Raw genomic sequence first — 14897 nt, 5'->3', positions numbered from 1 at the left:
AGTGCTGGGCCGACTTCCGGCGGCCTCGCGGCGCGCCCGGCGGCCTGAACTACAGGCGGGGGGAGCGAAAGCAGAGGCGGGGGAGCGCGGCTCTCCGCGACCGGGCCCCGCGGTGCTGGGAACACGACTCGACGCCCCGCTGCCGCCCCGCTGCCGCCCCGCGAGGCTGGCGTCGCCTGTCCCCGCCGGCCCGAGACTCCCCCGCCGGCGCGTCTGGTACAGGCCGACCTCGCGCCCCAGCCAATGGCAGCGGCCGCCGGTCCGGGGCCCCGCCCACTGGCCTCGCCCCGCCCACCGCCGTGCCCCCCCCCCCACCTACATAAGCCCCCCCCCACCGCCCGGACTGGTCCCCGCGCTTGGCCCCGCCCACCGCCCTGGCCCCGCCCATCGCGCCGACAGGGCTCCGCCCCCGCCCTGTAGTGCGGGGATCCCAGCCCGCGCGCGTCTCAGGTGGCAGCGGAAGGATGTCCCGGGGTGTCCACTCCTCAACCTGCAGCAGCCCTCCTTCCACTCCTGCTGCCAGTGCCTAAGCCCACATGCCCACAGGTTCCGGGACTTCTGCACCCTCCCGCACCCCGTGGGAGAGGCCGGCTGTGTCGTTCTGGAAGGCCCAGGCCCCATGAGGTGCTGGCTCAGGGACAACTGGCTAGTGCCCGGCCCCAAGGTCCACCTGGAAGAATGAGGCAGCTGGGGAGACCGCCCGGCTGGGGTGCCACCAGGAGGTCCACCTAGTGCCCTCGGAGGCTCTGAGCAGGTGGGAAGCAGAGGCAGGCAGTCACCCAGCGGGGCCGGCACGTGGTCCCCTCCGCACACTGGCCAGCCCCCCGTTGCCAGGGTGAGGCAGAGCTCGTGCCCCTGCCACACAGCCCTGCACCCCTTGGACATCAGCACAGCCTGCCCTGCTCACGGCTGAGAAGCAACCTCACAACTCTCCTGTGACAGGATAGGGATAGGGGTGGTGTAGGGAGTGAGTAGCCTGGGCACTGTCCAGCCCAGGCCAGCCCAGGGAGCACAGGCAGGGTGTGTTCTCAACCTGGAAGGTGGCTGCTTCAGCAGCCTGAGGTCACCAAAACAAGTGACCACAAGCTGGACTGTTGCACACAAGAGAAATGTATTCTCAGCCTTGGAGACCAGAAGCCCAAGATCAAGGGAGTATTATTCTTGTTATTATTATTGGATAAAGACAAGAGAAATTGAGAAGCGATGTGAAGGTAGAGAGAGAAAGAGTCAGAGACACCTGTAGCCCTGCTTCATCACTTGTGAAGACCAGGGGCTTGAACCCAGGTCCTTGAGCACTGTAATGTGTGTGCTTAGTCAGGTGCGTCCCCACCTGGAACCCAAGATCAAGGTCTTCAGGGCCCCTTATTTGGTTCTTCGTGCCCCCTCTGAAAACTGCAGGGAGGATGCTTCCTACCCCTGCCCTGCTCTGGGCCCCCATGTCACCCTCTAGAGCCTCCTCTGTCTCTCGACAAGATAGCAGGCAGTGGGTTTAGGGCTCCCCTTGCTAATCCAGGCTGGACGGCTCTCAAGACCCCTTCACTAGGTCACACTTACGAAGATGCTCTTCCCAAATAAGGTCTGTCCCCAAGGTGCAGGTGTCCAACTAGGATAGGGTACACTTGCAGCTGGCAGGACTGCAGGGCACATGGAGTTGTGCCAGGGAGGCAAGCCAGAAGCTAGGATTGGCCTGACCACCCCCCAAAAAAAAAAAAAACCTCTGCCCCGTCTGCCCCCTAACCCTGCCCTGAGGGCCTTGTGCTTCTGGAGAGCTTAGATGCCCACACCAGCAGAAGCAGGCTTTGCTGGCCTAACTTCCCAGTCCTGCTGGAAGTAGCTCCCATGCCACTCCCCAGCCTTGTCCCTGGACCCCATCCCTGTCTCTGGCAGGATTGACAGCCTCCTTGGAGCCTCCATGCTGTTCTGGCAGAGGTTCTGAGGAAGATGTGAATGGGCGCCCATTGGCCGGCTCCAAAGCAGGCATCTGCTGGCCCCAGGAAGCCCCTGACATGGACGGGGGGTCTGTGCAGGACTCAAGAGCAGGGCAGAGCACCTGTCCAGAGTGGCTGAAGATGACGGGAACAACCCCTGACACGAGTGCCAGCCAGAGTGGCATGAGGCAGAAGAGCTGTGGAACTGTCAGCAGGTGGGGGAGGGCTCTGCAACTTGCTGGCCACACGGGTGCATTTGGGGCACAGGCACGAATGGCTCTGAGACAGGGTTGGGATGACCCCTGGCTCTGCTATGGCGACTCCCCTGTCTTGGAGCTAAAGGAATGGGGAGAGGGGCTAGGGACCAGACGCACCCTGGCAGCAGGCCCTTGCGTTCTGCGGCCACCCTCACTTGGTTGTCCTTTCCTGGGCCCTCAGAATGCTCTGCTCACACAGGTCTCATATAGCCTCCAGGGACTATGGACAGCCCCCCAGAGACCATGGACAGACCATACCAAAAGCCATAGCTAGAGCCCCCCACCCAGAAGCCATGGACAGACCTTCCCCCCCAGAGGCCATGGGCAGATCCTCAGGGGCCATGGACATCCCTTGAGAGGCCATAGACAGACACCCCCAGAGGTCATGGACAGACCCCCCCGGAGGTCATGGACAGAGCCCCCCAGAGGTCATGGACAGACACCCCCCCCCCGAGGTCATGGACAGAGCCCCCCAGAGGTCATGGATAGATCCCCAGAGGTCATGGACAGACCCCCCCCCCCGGAGGCCATGGACAGACCCCCCAGAGGTCATGGACAGACCCCCCCCAGAGGTCATGGACCCCAGATACCATGGACAAACCCTCCCAGCGGCTATGGACAGACCCGCAGGGGCCTGCCTGGTCTCGGCCTGGGGGAAGGAAGGCTCAGCCATAGGTCCAACCAGGCAGAGGCGTCAGGGACCCGCCCCGCCCCGGAATCCCGGCTCGCCGCCCCGCCCCCACTACGTGCGCGGGGAGCCCGAGGGGCGGAGCGCCAGCAGAGCCCCGCCCCCGGCCGGCAGGTGCGGCCCCGCCCCGAGGCCGACGTGCAGAAAGGAACGCGCCGGCCGCGCCCGCGGAGCTCCCGGCGATGGGCGGGGCGCGCGCTCCCTCGCGCCTATTGGTTGCTACCCGACGGGGCGGGCCCGGAAAGGCCTACCATTGGCTGTAGGGGCTCCTCATTTGCATAGGAGGCGGAGCCGCCGCAGAAGTTGGGCAGCGAGTGGGCGCGGGCACCGGGGGTCGCAGGTGATGCGGACGGGCTGGCATGGGTGCTGGGGCCGGGCTGCCCGCGGGTCCTCCGGCGCAGGGCGGCCACTGCCCCCCGCACACTGCGCTGCTCCGACCCACTGTGCGTGTGACAGCGGCTGTCCTGTCCTGGCAGCGCGACCGGGCCTAGGCGACCCCCGGCAGGAAGGGGACATCAGCCTGACCGAGAAACCCGGAGGCTGGAACGTGTCCACGTGGCAGCCGTGCGGTTCCCGGGACACCTCGACTGAGCCCCGGGCAGCCCTGGGCGGGGCGGTGACTGGCCACGCGGAGCTGCGGGACTGGGGGGGGGGGCGCCTCGAAGCTTCTGGCAGGAGCCATTCCCGCACCTTCCTGTCACCTGTGAGGCGCCAGGGGTCAGCACTGTGCTTCCTGAGCCATGGACACCGGTGCCGCCCTGGCCTGCTGGCTCCCTGCTGCATGCCCACCAGAACGGTGACAAGGGTCCACTTGGGGGATCATGCTTGGGGGGCCCTGGCCCGCCTGCTTCTGTCACCCACCGTGACAGCGGTGTCCCACCCAGCAGGCCCGCAGGTGATAGGCAAAGCGTCCTGTCCCTGCTCACCTAGGAATGAGAAGTGGCCCCAGGACAGTGACTCGTGGGGCAGCCTCCAGTGAGCCTTGGGGGGGGGGCTGAAGGGTGCCAGCCGGTGCACAGGGGTCTCTGCCCCACCCCGGCCTGGGGTGAAGTCTGCCTCGCGCAGCCCCACACTGGCCTGGGAAGGACACCCAGGACTCTGGGGTGCGGGCCCTCCCCCCTTCAGCACAGCTCACACTACTGATTTCCAAGGACCGTTGAAAATGAAAAGTAAACTTTTCAGCAACTCAGAGGTTTGCTCAGTGATCTGAAGCACCCTGGCCTTGGTGGGGTAAGGGACCTTGATTCTGGGTAGCCACAGGAAGGCTGCCCCCACCCTCTGCCCTGGAGGTGGAAGAGAAGGCTCCCGCGTGTCCCCTCAGCCTGTGCGCAGCACACCAAGGGCGGTGGGTTCAGAAGGGGCACGGCAAGCAGGAAGGTGTGGCCCGGGGGACTCGCTGCTGTGGCTGGTCCCTGGTCTTGCTCACTGCTGGCTGTCAGCGCTGTTGCCCGTGGGCACTGCCCAGGGCCATAGGCCAGCTTCCTTCAGCCCCAGGGCAAGCCTTGCTGCCATCTGGCCACCTGCCTGCACCGCCTCTTGTGTGCAGGATGCCCAATCTTTCCTGACGGGTGCCCACAGCCTGGGCCTGCCTCTGAGTGTGACTTCTGCAGCTGGGCCCCAGGCCTCAGGCCCCGCTCCTATTTGCCCTGGAAAGCGTGGGCAGTGCCAGGCCCTGCTCGGGGACCACCCCAACAGAAGCCTGCCTGCCTGCCTGCCTGTCCTGCAGACCTCTGCCCTTCATGATCTGGGCCGTTCCTACCTGAGCCTCAGAGACCCCTGGTTCTGGCTACCACAAACCTCCCATCCTGACCAGTGCCCTGTGAGTTGGGGTGGGGGTGCATCCTACAGAGCCTTGCCCTGACTCCAGGGTCAGGCGCCTCTGAGAGGGATGGCCGCACCCCCAGGAGGCCAGCAGAGTGCCCCTGGCCTGGCCGCCGCCATGGGCTACAGGTTCAGTAAACCTGACTGGCAGGTCTCTGGTGGGCGGCACAGGTCACAGGTGTGTGGTCCAGGCTGGGGCGGAGCCAGCTGGAGACGGCCAGAGTGGCCCTTCCCAAGAGCCTTGCTGTGGCCGGCCAGGGAACTCCGCCCAGTACAGCCACAGGACGCACTCAGGCCACTTGGGGCGGTTTATTGAGGTCTGGGTGCAGGGGCAGGGAGCAGCTGACACAGATACACGCACCCACAGGCTGATGGGCATCACGCCTGCCACCCCAGCAGAGTCCTGAGCTGGTCCACCTGGCTGGGCAGACACGGCGAGGGCTAGGGCGATGGCCCCAGCTCCCTGCGAGCAGCAGAAGGGCTGGGCTCCAAGGCAGCTGGTCAGACGAGGGCACCACAAGTCCGCCGCTGGTCCTCTGCCATCTGGGGACTGGGTTGCAGTGAGGTCCACAGGGGCCAGGAGTTGCTACCTCCAGGAGTTCTGCCTCACGGGGGCAACTGAGGGGGAGCATCACTGAGAGGCTGAGGGGCCCCGGGGAGGACCACCCCAGCCCACCCAGAGGGGGACAGACATACCTTCAGGGCTCAGGCTGGGCATGAGGGCTGGGCTCCGGGGGGCCCCTGAGATGGGCTCTTCTCTGGCCAGAGATGGAAGACCCTGTGGGCAGAGCGAGTCAGCTCACGGCGTGACCCCCACTGACCCGGCCTCCCGGCGGCAGGGCTCTGACCTGTGTGCCTGAGGGAGGCCTGTCCAGCCGTGGGGGAGGGGGTCCGGCCCCTGCCTGCCTGATGAACTGCTGCAGGTTGCACTGGCGCAGCTCCCGGTTCAGCTCCTCCAGCTCCTGGGCCTGGGCCTGTGGCAAGGACGCTCAGGGACGAACCAGGCACGTTGGCCGGGGCAGCCAGAGCTGCGGGCACTCAGGCCTGGCACTCTGTCCTCTGACCCCGAGGGGCACCCAGTGCGGGCACTCAGGCCTGGCACTCTGTCCTCTGACCCCGAGGGGCACCCAGTGGCAGGGTGTGGGTGGGGCTCACCTTCAGGGCGTGCTCCGCTGCCTCCAGCGCTCGGCCCACCAGCACCAGGCTGCCCTGCACCTCTGCGCTCTGCCGTTCCTGGGCAGCCAGGTCCTGCCGCAGGCGCTCCGTGGCTGAGGTCGTGGGCGAGGGGGCCGCGGGGGTCTCCGCGGCCAGGTGGAGCTGGGCCTCCAGGGCGCGGGCCTGGGCGTCCAGGGCCTGCAGCCGGGCAGCGTGCTCAGCAGTGGCTGCGCTCAGGGCCTGCAGGCGGGCCTGGGCCTCCTGTTCCCGGGCCTGCTCACGCCGCAGCTCCGCCTCCCAGAAGCCCTCCTGGCCCAGTTCGGCTGCGTTCCTCTGCACCCGGCGCTCCAGGCTCTGCAGGTCTGTGGTCTCTGGCTCCGGGCTGGGGGCCAGTCGAGGGCAGCCCAGGCCGAAGGCCGGTGCTTTCCGGGGCTTCGGGGGAAGGCTGGCACGGATCGTGCATCGCTCTGGGGGCGGGCAGCTGTCCGAGGAGGGCCTCCCAGCAAGGCTGGGTCCCGTCCGCCTCAGGACAAACTGGACGTCGCTGGCAAACTGCCCACAGGTGGCCTGGGTACCCACCGGGCACTCCTGGGGCAGCAACTGCCGCTCCTTCTCCCGGAGACGCTGCACCAGCACGAAGCGGCCGGTCTGCCCTGCGGGGGCGGGGGGGGGGGGCGGTGAGAGCCCAGCCTCAACCTCTCTGCCCGCCCCGCCGGGGGCTCAGGCAGCAGCCGGCCTCCACCCACCCCAGTCCACCTGCTGGCTCGGCCGCCCCGGGGGGCTCACCGATGGCTTGGGCCAGAGCAATGACGACTTCCTGGCAGGTGGTGTGCTCCGAGACCCCGCAGACCACGCGCTGGACACCATCCACCCACACCTTCAGCTCCATGGCCGCCGGCCCTGCGGGCATCCCGGGCAGCAGGGACTGAGGACAAGGGTCACGCGTCCCCTCCCTCACCCCATCCTGGCTGTGGGCGCTCGCCCAGCTCTGTGGAGCCCACCCCCACCCCGGCTGGGCCTTCCTGGAGGCCTGGAAAGTCAGGGCCAGCCCCCCACCCCGCCCAAAGCGGGAAGCTGGCGGCTCCCTGCAGACTCCTGGGACAGTCGTTACCCAGGCTGGGGGCTTCCTGTGGCGCGGCCACCTGAGGCCACCTGCACACCCGGGCTACCCTGAAGCCCCATCCAGGGGCATCTGCAGGCCGGGCGCGGCCCCACCTCCTGACTGGGCTCCCGGGTCCCGGGTCCCGGGTCCCGGGTCCCGGGGTGCGACACCGAGCCTGGCCACCTGGCACGAACCCGGCAGGCCCAGATGCTTCAAGCCCAGGTGTGACCCAGAGCCAGGTGTGACCCCAACCCCCGACACGGGTGCGACCCTCAAGCCTCCAGACCCAGCTGCGACCCCAGCCCTCTGGCCCTGGAGGTGACCCAGGCTCTCCAGATGCCAGCTGTGGCCCTGACCCCTCGGAGCCAGCCCCCTCAGCCCTCGGGAGCGACCCCGACGTTCCGACCCGGCCCCGGGCCTCCGCACCTCCCCTCGCCCCGCCCCGCCCCGCCCCTCCGGCCCAGGCCGTGAGCTCCCCCGCCGCGGACGACGCAGGTGCGGGATCCCCTCCCTCCGGCAGGACGGTCGGCCGGCGCTCGGGAGGCCCGGCGAGGCTCACCTGGGCTCACCTGGGCTCACCTGGGCCCACCTGGGCGCCCGCCGGCCTCCGCTCAGCCCCGCCGCCTCGGGCCGGCCCCGCCGCAACCTGCCGCCGCCAGCGCCGCGGGCGCACCCCGGAGCTCGCCCCCATTGGCCCGCCGCCGGCGCGCCCCGCCCCGCGGCCCCGCCATTGGCTTCGCAGCGCGCCCCGCCCAACCCCCAACGCCTCTCATTGGCCGTCGCCCGTGGGCCCCGCTTGCGCCCCTCCCATGGGCTCCCCGCCCCCGCCAGGTGCGGGCGGGGCCCTGGTGGGCGGGGCCGGCGGCGCGGTGGGCGGGGCCAGGCCCACGCAGGCTGGAAGCGCGTGAACAACGCGGAAGCGCGAGCCGCCGCAGGTGTTTGTCCCCCTGGCGCCCAGACACCCGGGATCATGCCGACCGACCCCCTCAGCCGAGACCCCCATGGCAGCCAGCGGGGAGGGGCTACTAGCGCACCCTCATAGTGACCATGGGCCCCCTCCACTTCTGCGACAATCATCCGCGGGGTCCTCAGCTACCCTGAGTATCGTGGGGGCTGTCGTGGGAGTGGCCATGCCAGGTGAAGTCCAGGTGACCGAGGCTGTCCCGAGCCGATTGGCAGCCTGAGTCCCTCACATCCTGCACTGTCTGCCCAGACCGGCCGGAGGGCCTGTGCCCACCTGCCTGCTCACTGCCCAGACCGGCCAGACGGCCAGTGCCCACCTACCTGCTCACTGCCCAGACCGGCCGGAGGGCCTGTGCCCACCTGCCTGCTCACTGCCCAGACCGGCCAGAGGGCCTGTGCCCACCTGCCTGCTCACTGCCCAGACCGGCCAGAGGGCCTGTGCCCACCTGCCTGCTCACTGCCCAGACCGGCCGGAGGGCCTGTGCCCACCTGCCTGCTCACTGCCCAGACCGGCCAGAGGGCCTGTGCCCACCTGCCTGCTCACTGCCCAGACCGGCCAGACGGCCAGTGCCCACCTACCTGCTCACTGCCCAGACCGGCCGGAGGGCCTGTGCCCACCTGCCTGCTCACTGCCCAGACCGGCCAGAGGGCCTGTGCCCACCTGCCTGCTCACTGCCCAGACAGGCCAGAGGGCCTGTGCCCACCTACCTGCTCACTGCCCAGACCGACCAGAGGGCCTGTGCCCACCTGCCTGCTCACTGCCCAGACCGACCAGAGGGCCTGTGCCCACCTGCCTGCTCACTGCCCAGACCGGCCAGAGGGCCTGTGCCCACCTACCTGCTCACTGCCCAGACCAGCCGGAGGGCCTGTGCCCACCTGCCTGCACGCCACCCAGACCAGCCGGAGGGCCTGTGCCCACCTGCCTGCTCACTGCCCAGACCGGCCAGAGGGCCTGTGCCCACCTACCTGCTCACTGCCCAGACCAGCCGGAGGGCCTGTGCCCACCTGCCTGCTCACTGCCCAGACCGGCCAGAGGGCCTGTGCCCACCTACCTGCTCACTGCCCAGACCGACCAGAGGGCCTGTGCCCACCTGCCTGCTCACTGCCCAGACCGGCCAGACGGCCAGTGCCCACCTACCTGCTCACTGCCCAGACCGGCCGGAGGGCCTGTGCCCACCTGCCTGCTCACTGCCCAGACCGGCCAGAGGGCCTGTGCCCACCTGCCTGCTCACTGCCCAGACCGGCCAGAGGGCCTGTGCCCACCTGCCTGCTCACTGCCCAGACCGGCCGGAGGGCCTGTGCCCACCTGCCTGCTCACTGCCCAGACCGGCCAGAGGGCCTGTGCCCACCTGCCTGCTCACTGCCCAGACCGGCCAGACGGCCAGTGCCCACCTACCTGCTCACTGCCCAGACCGGCCGGAGGGCCTGTGCCCACCTGCCTGCTCACTGCCCAGACCGGCCAGAGGGCCTGTGCCCACCTGCCTGCTCACTGCCCAGACAGGCCAGAGGGCCTGTGCCCACCTACCTGCTCACTGCCCAGACCGACCAGAGGGCCTGTGCCCACCTGCCTGCTCACTGCCCAGACCGACCAGAGGGCCTGTGCCCACCTGCCTGCTCACTGCCCAGACCGGCCAGAGGGCCTGTGCCCACCTACCTGCTCACTGCCCAGACCAGCCGGAGGGCCTGTGCCCACCTGCCTGCACGCCACCCAGACCAGCCGGAGGGCCTGTGCCCACCTGCCTGCTCACTGCCCAGACCGGCCAGAGGGCCTGTGCCCACCTACCTGCTCACTGCCCAGACCAGCCGGAGGGCCTGTGCCCACCTGCCTGCTCACTGCCCAGACCGGCCAGAGGGCCTGTGCCCACCTACCTGCTCACTGCCCAGACCGACCAGAGGGCCTGTGCCCACCTGCCTGCTCACTGCCCAGACCGGCCAGAGGGCCTGTGCCCACCTACCTGCTCACTGCCCAGACCGGCCGGAGGGCCTGTGCCCACCTGCCTGCACGCCACCCAGACCAGCCGGAGGGCCTGTGCCCACCTGCCTGCTCACTGCCCAGACCAGCCGGAGGGCCTGTGCCCACCTGCCTGCAGGCCGCCCAGACCGGCCAGAGGGCCTGTGCCCACCTGCCTGCTCACTGCCCAGACAGGCCAGAGGGCCTGTGCCCACCTGCCTGCTCACTGCCCAGACCGACCAGAGGGCCTGTGCCCACCTGCCTGCTCACTGCCCAGACCGGCCAGAGGGCCTGTGCCCACCTGCCTGCTCACTGCCCAGACCGGCCAGAGGGCCTGTGCCCACCTGCCTGCACGCCGCCCAGACCGACCAGAGGGCCTGTGCCCACCTGCCTGCTCACTGCCCAGACCGGCCAGAGGGCCTGTGCCCACCTGCCTGCACGCCGCCCAGACCGACCAGAGGGCCAGTGCCCACCTGCCTGCTCGCTGCCCAGACCGACCAGAGGGCCAGTGCCCACTTGCCTACAGGCTCCCAGCTCCGGCCCCAGTGAGACAGGTCCACCTGAAGGTGCAGTGGGGTCCTGGAAGTCAGTCTTTCTGTGCCCTGGGCAGAGGAGGCCGATGCCCCCAGAGTAGCCCAGGAGCCCCAGGTGTGTGGAGAGAGGCTGGGAGAGATGACACTGTCATCTTGGTGCTGAGTCTTCACCTACTGCGGCTGGCAGAGGCCATGGGAGAGGCTGGTCAGGGCTGAGAGTCTGTTTATCTGAGAATGGGAGGGGAAGAACCAGAAGAGCACATGTGATGTGATGTGATGCTGGGGTTCAAACTCCAGACTTGGTGCTTACAGAGTGGATGCACCAGCCACTGTGCCAACTTCCGGGCCTTTGTTGCTACCATGTTCACGGTCAGTCTGGCTTATGGTGGTGGTGGTCCTAGGACTGAAACCAGGACTGGGGTCTGGGGAGATAGTGTCATGGTTATGCTAACAGACTGTCATGCCTGAAGCTCCAAAGTCCCAGGTTCAATCTCCTGCACCACCATTAGCCAGAGCTGAGCAGTGACTCTGGAAAAAAAAAAAAAGAAAAAACTGGGACCTAAGAGCCTCAGGCAGGAAAGTCCTTGCACAACTGTTGTGCTGTCTGCTGTCTGCCTTGCTCTCTTTATTTTTTTCAAACTTTATTATTATTTTTTTAAATATTTATTTATTCCTGTTTGTTGCCCTTGTTTTATTGTTGTTGTTGTTATTGATGTCATTATTGGTGGACAGGACAGAGAGAGAAATGGAGAGAAGAGGGGAACACAGAGGGGGGAGAGACAGACAGACACCTGCAGACCTGCTTCACCATTTGTGGAGCGATCCCCCTGCAGGTGGGGAGCCGGGGGCTCAAACTGGGTTCCTTACACTAGTCCTTGTGCTTTACACCACCTGTGCTTAACCCACTGCACTACCGCCCAACTGCCTCAAACTCAAAAAATAAAAAACCCTCAAAAAAAAAAACTCAAAAAATAAAAAACCTCAAAATTAAAAAAAATAAAAAATAAAAAAATAATAAAAATAATAAATAATAAATAAAATAATAAAAATATAAATAAATTAAATAATAAAATAAATAAAAATAAAATAATAAAAATATTAAAACCTCAAAAAATAAAAAAATATTATTTTAAATATTTATTGATTCCCTTTTGTTGCCCTAGTTGTTTTCTTGTTGTAGTTATTATTGTTGTCATTGTTGTTGGATAGAACAGAGAGAAATGGAGAGAGGAGGGGAAGACAGAGAGGGGGCGAAAGGATCCCGAAAGGATCCCGGTTTGAGCCCCGGCTCCCCACCTGCAGGGGAGTCGCTTCACAGGCGGTGAGGCAGGTCTGCAGATGTCTGTCTTTCTCTCCCCCTCTCTGTCTTCCCCTCCTCTCTCCATTTCTCTCTGTCCTATCCAACAACAATGACATCGATAATAACTACAACAATAAAACAACAAGGGCAACAAAAGGGAATAAATAAATACATAAAAAAGATTTTACTTATTTATTTTTTATTATAAGTTTTTAAAAATATTTTATTTATTTATTAATTAGAAAGATAGGAGGAGAGAGAGAGAGAGAAAGAACCAGACATCATTCTGGAACATGTGCTGCTAGGGGTTGAATTCAGAACCTCATGCTTGAGAGTTCAATGCTTTATCCACTGTGCCACCTCCTGAACCACAAGATTTTATTTATTTCTTAATGAGAAAGAGAGTAGGAGAAAGAGTTAGACATCACTTTGGTACATAGATTGACCTCAGGACCTCATGCTTGAGAGTCTGCGGCTTTATCCACTGCGCCACCTCCCAGACCACTCAAACTTTATTTTTAAAATATTTTTATTATCTTTTTTTTTTTTGCCAGTGATTTTTCTATTTTTTATTTTTTATTGGGGAATTAATGTTTTACATTCAACAGTAAGTACAATAGTTTGTACATGCATAAAAAGATTTTATTTAATTATTGAGAAAGATAGGAGAGAGAAAGGACTAGACATCACTCTGGTACATGTGCTGCTGGGGACTGAACTTGGGACGTTGTGCTTGAATGTTCAATGCTTTACCCACTTTGCCATCTCCCGGTCCGCTGTTTTTATTACCTTAATGAAAGAGATATACAGAAAGAGGCCAGAACCCTGCTCAGCTCTGGCTGCGGTGGTGCTAGGCCTTGAAACCTGGGGCCTTGGAGCTGCAGGCAGGAAAGTCTTCTGCAGAACCACCACACATCAGATATGAAAGTTTTTTGCATAACCATTATGCTGTCTCCCCGGCTCCATTTGTTTGTTTTAATGAGAGAGAGATGGAGGGAGGTACTCGAGCCTTGCTCACATCTGGTTTCTGATGGTGCTGGGGATTGAACCTGGGACTCTGGAGCCTCAGGTATGAGAAGCTTTTGCATATCTATTATACTACCTTCTCAACCTTATTTTATTTACTTTTAATTTTATTACCATGATATTTTTATTGGATAGAGATAGCCAGATATTGAGAGGAGGGGGGAGACAGAGAGGAAGAGAAACAGAGACACCTGCAGCTCTGTTTCACCACTCAAAAAGCTTTTCCCCCATAACTAGGGACTGGGGGCTTGAACCTAGGTCCTTGCACATTCTATCATGTGCGATCAACCAGGTGATCCACCACCCAGTTCCCTCAAGCTTATTTTATATTTATTTATGATAGAAAGAGAACCAGGTGATGCACCTGGTTGAACGCACACATTACAGCGCACAAGGACCCAGCTTCAAGCCCCTGGCCCCCACTTGCAGGTGGATAGCTTCACAAGTGGTAAAACAGGGCTGCAGATATCTGTCTCTTTCCCTCTGTACCTCCTCAGTCCATCAAATAATATCATTAAAAAAAAAAAAAGGAAGAAAGAGAACCAGAACTCTGGCACATGCAGGGATTGAACTCGGGACCACCCCTGGGCTGCAGTGCTGAGCTCCTGCACAGTTTCTGCCCCCTGCCCTAGTCAGCCTGCCCACAAGGTCATGGTGCCAGTCTGCCAGCCTGGGGACTCACAGCACCGTTCCGGCACCCACCCTGGCTGGTCAGGCTGGTCTCAGTGGGGACTGTCCCCAGGGCTGAGCGCGTTGGGCCGGCCACCCTGTGTCCCCTGGCCCTCCTCTGAGGTCCTCCTGGGCCTGCTCAGGGCCTGCTTTGTCCAGGGAGGCCCGGGCCTGGGGTTGCCTGGTGCTCCTGGTAACAAACAGCCCCTCCCCTTCTGGGGGCTGGTGTCCATGGCAACGCTGTAGTCCCCTTCTCTCACCAGAAGCCTGCTTGGATCTCAGAGCTCAGGTGAGCGTGGGGGCTCTGAGGCTGGGGGCCACTGACATCTGCACTCCTGGTCCAGGGACCAGGCCTTTTAGCCAAGGATGACAGGGAGGGGAGATAGTGGGACACTGTGAACACCCAGTCACGTGCTGCCTGGGGTGACCTGCTCCACCGGTCCAGTCAGAAATGCAGGTGTGGGGCCAGGAGCTAGCTGCCCAGTCAAACACATATCTTACCTGTGACGTCCTGGGGGTTTGAGCCCCAGCACCCCATGAGTGCTCCAGGAGTGGTGGAGTACTGCTTCTCTCTCTCTCTCTCTCTCTCTCTCTCTCTCCCCCTCATTTCTCCGGCACTTGCTTCCTCTCTAAAACTGAAGAGTGAAGAAGTAAGGTAGGTCCCTTTATTAGAAGAACTACAGGGTTCAGGAGACGGCCCACAGGTAGAGTTCACACTTCCAGGTGCCAGGACCATGACCGAGGGCATGTGGGCACACACAGCAGTCCGTGAACAGCGGAGCACCGCAGTGCCGTGGTTTCTCCTGTCTCTCTTTCCTTCTATGTCTCTGCCTGAGCTTTCTTAAAAAGCCAACTATGGGGAGTCAGGTGGTGTTGGTCTGCTTCTAATTCTGCTTCTAAAACCCCTTCTGTTTCATTGGTTTAATCCCCCTGCTTAACCCTGTATTCTATTGACATAACCACTGTTAGCTAAGCACCGCCCTGCCTGCAGGGCACTGGTTTCATCCCCACTGGCTCACGATGTCTTTTTGCTCCGCCCCCTCTCGCGGTCACCCTGATTTGCACCAGTCTCTTTTCGCTCCACCCTCTCTACGTCACATCCTGTTTCCCCCGCTACTTGGCGAGTATATATAAGGACAGGATTGTGATTAGAGATGGCTTAGATTGCGCTGCGCTCCACATGAATAAAGAGATACTGCGTGCAGCTCAGCCATGACTCCCTGGTTGTCTCCTGCCCACGAAGCTAGTCCGGCAAGGTGGTAGCACACCAGGTTAAGCGCAGGTGGCCCAAAGTGCAAGCACTGTCGTAAGGATCCCGGTTCAGGCCCCGGCTCCCCACCTGCCATAAGGATCCTGGTTCGAGCCCCTGGCTCCCCACCTGCAGAGGAGTGGCTTCACAAGTGGTGAAGCAGGTCTGCAGGTGTCTGTCTTTCTCTCCCCCTCTCTGTCTTCCCCTCCTCTCTCTATTTCTCTCTGTCCTATCCAATAATGATGACAATAATAA

The 14897-nt window shown here is 62.6% G+C and overlaps 2 protein-coding genes across 9 annotated transcripts; one reads left to right on the top strand and one right to left on the bottom strand.

The window, feature by feature from the left end:
* Positions 1 to 3176: 3176 nt before the first annotated feature.
* On the top strand, positions 3177 to 4062 carry LOC132533811 (uncharacterized). Its single transcript, XM_060175905.1, has one exon. It carries the CDS (start codon positions 3217 to 3219, stop codon positions 3850 to 3852), a length of 636 nt encoding a protein of 211 aa, XP_060031888.1. The 5' UTR covers positions 3177 to 3216; the 3' UTR covers positions 3853 to 4062.
* Positions 4063 to 4987: 925 nt separating this feature from the next.
* Positions 4988 to 7639, bottom strand: RASSF7 (Ras association domain family member 7). 8 transcript variants are annotated; one of them, XM_060175893.1, is made up of 6 exons: positions 7531 to 7639; positions 6636 to 6749; positions 5850 to 6502; positions 5543 to 5668; positions 5391 to 5472; positions 4988 to 5312 (listed from the first exon to the last, which is right to left on the bottom strand). In XM_060175893.1, the coding sequence occupies exons 2-6, from the start codon at positions 6736 to 6738 to the stop codon at positions 5281 to 5283; spliced, it is 996 nt and encodes a 331-aa protein (XP_060031876.1). In that variant the 5' UTR covers positions 6739 to 6749; positions 7531 to 7639; the 3' UTR covers positions 4988 to 5280. The 8 variants fall into 8 exon arrangements, with proteins under 8 accessions (XP_060031876.1, XP_060031877.1, XP_060031873.1 ...); XM_060175894.1 differs by having other exon boundaries at positions 7521 to 7632; XM_060175890.1 differs by having other exon boundaries at positions 6636 to 6774; positions 7531 to 7631.
* Between the last annotated feature and the right edge of the window lie 7258 nt (positions 7640 to 14897).

Source organism: Erinaceus europaeus, chromosome 17, assembly GCF_950295315.1.
Source record: "Erinaceus europaeus chromosome 17, mEriEur2.1, whole genome shotgun sequence".
Lineage (NCBI taxonomy): Eukaryota > Metazoa > Chordata > Mammalia > Eulipotyphla > Erinaceidae > Erinaceus > Erinaceus europaeus.
Note: the sequence above shows the minus strand (reverse complement) of the source record. Positions and strands in the feature narration are given on the sequence as shown.

Coding starts and splice junctions, on each gene's coding strand:
- RASSF7 (XM_060175890.1), bottom strand. CDS start 6,759: ATGCCCGCAGGGCCGGCGGCCATGGAGCTGAAGGTGTGGGTGGATGGT. Junction 5,669..5,849: donor CAGCGGAGCACGCCCTGAAG/GTGAGCCCCACC, acceptor TCCTTGCCACAG/GCCCAGGCCCAGGAGCTGGA. Junction 5,313..5,390: donor GCCCAGCCTGAGCCCTGAAG/GTATGTCTGTCC, acceptor GCTCCCCCTCAG/TTGCCCCCGTGAGGCAGAAC.
- LOC132533811 (XM_060175905.1), top strand. CDS start 3,217: ATGCGGACGGGCTGGCATGGGTGCTGGGGCCGGGCTGCCCGCGGGTCC.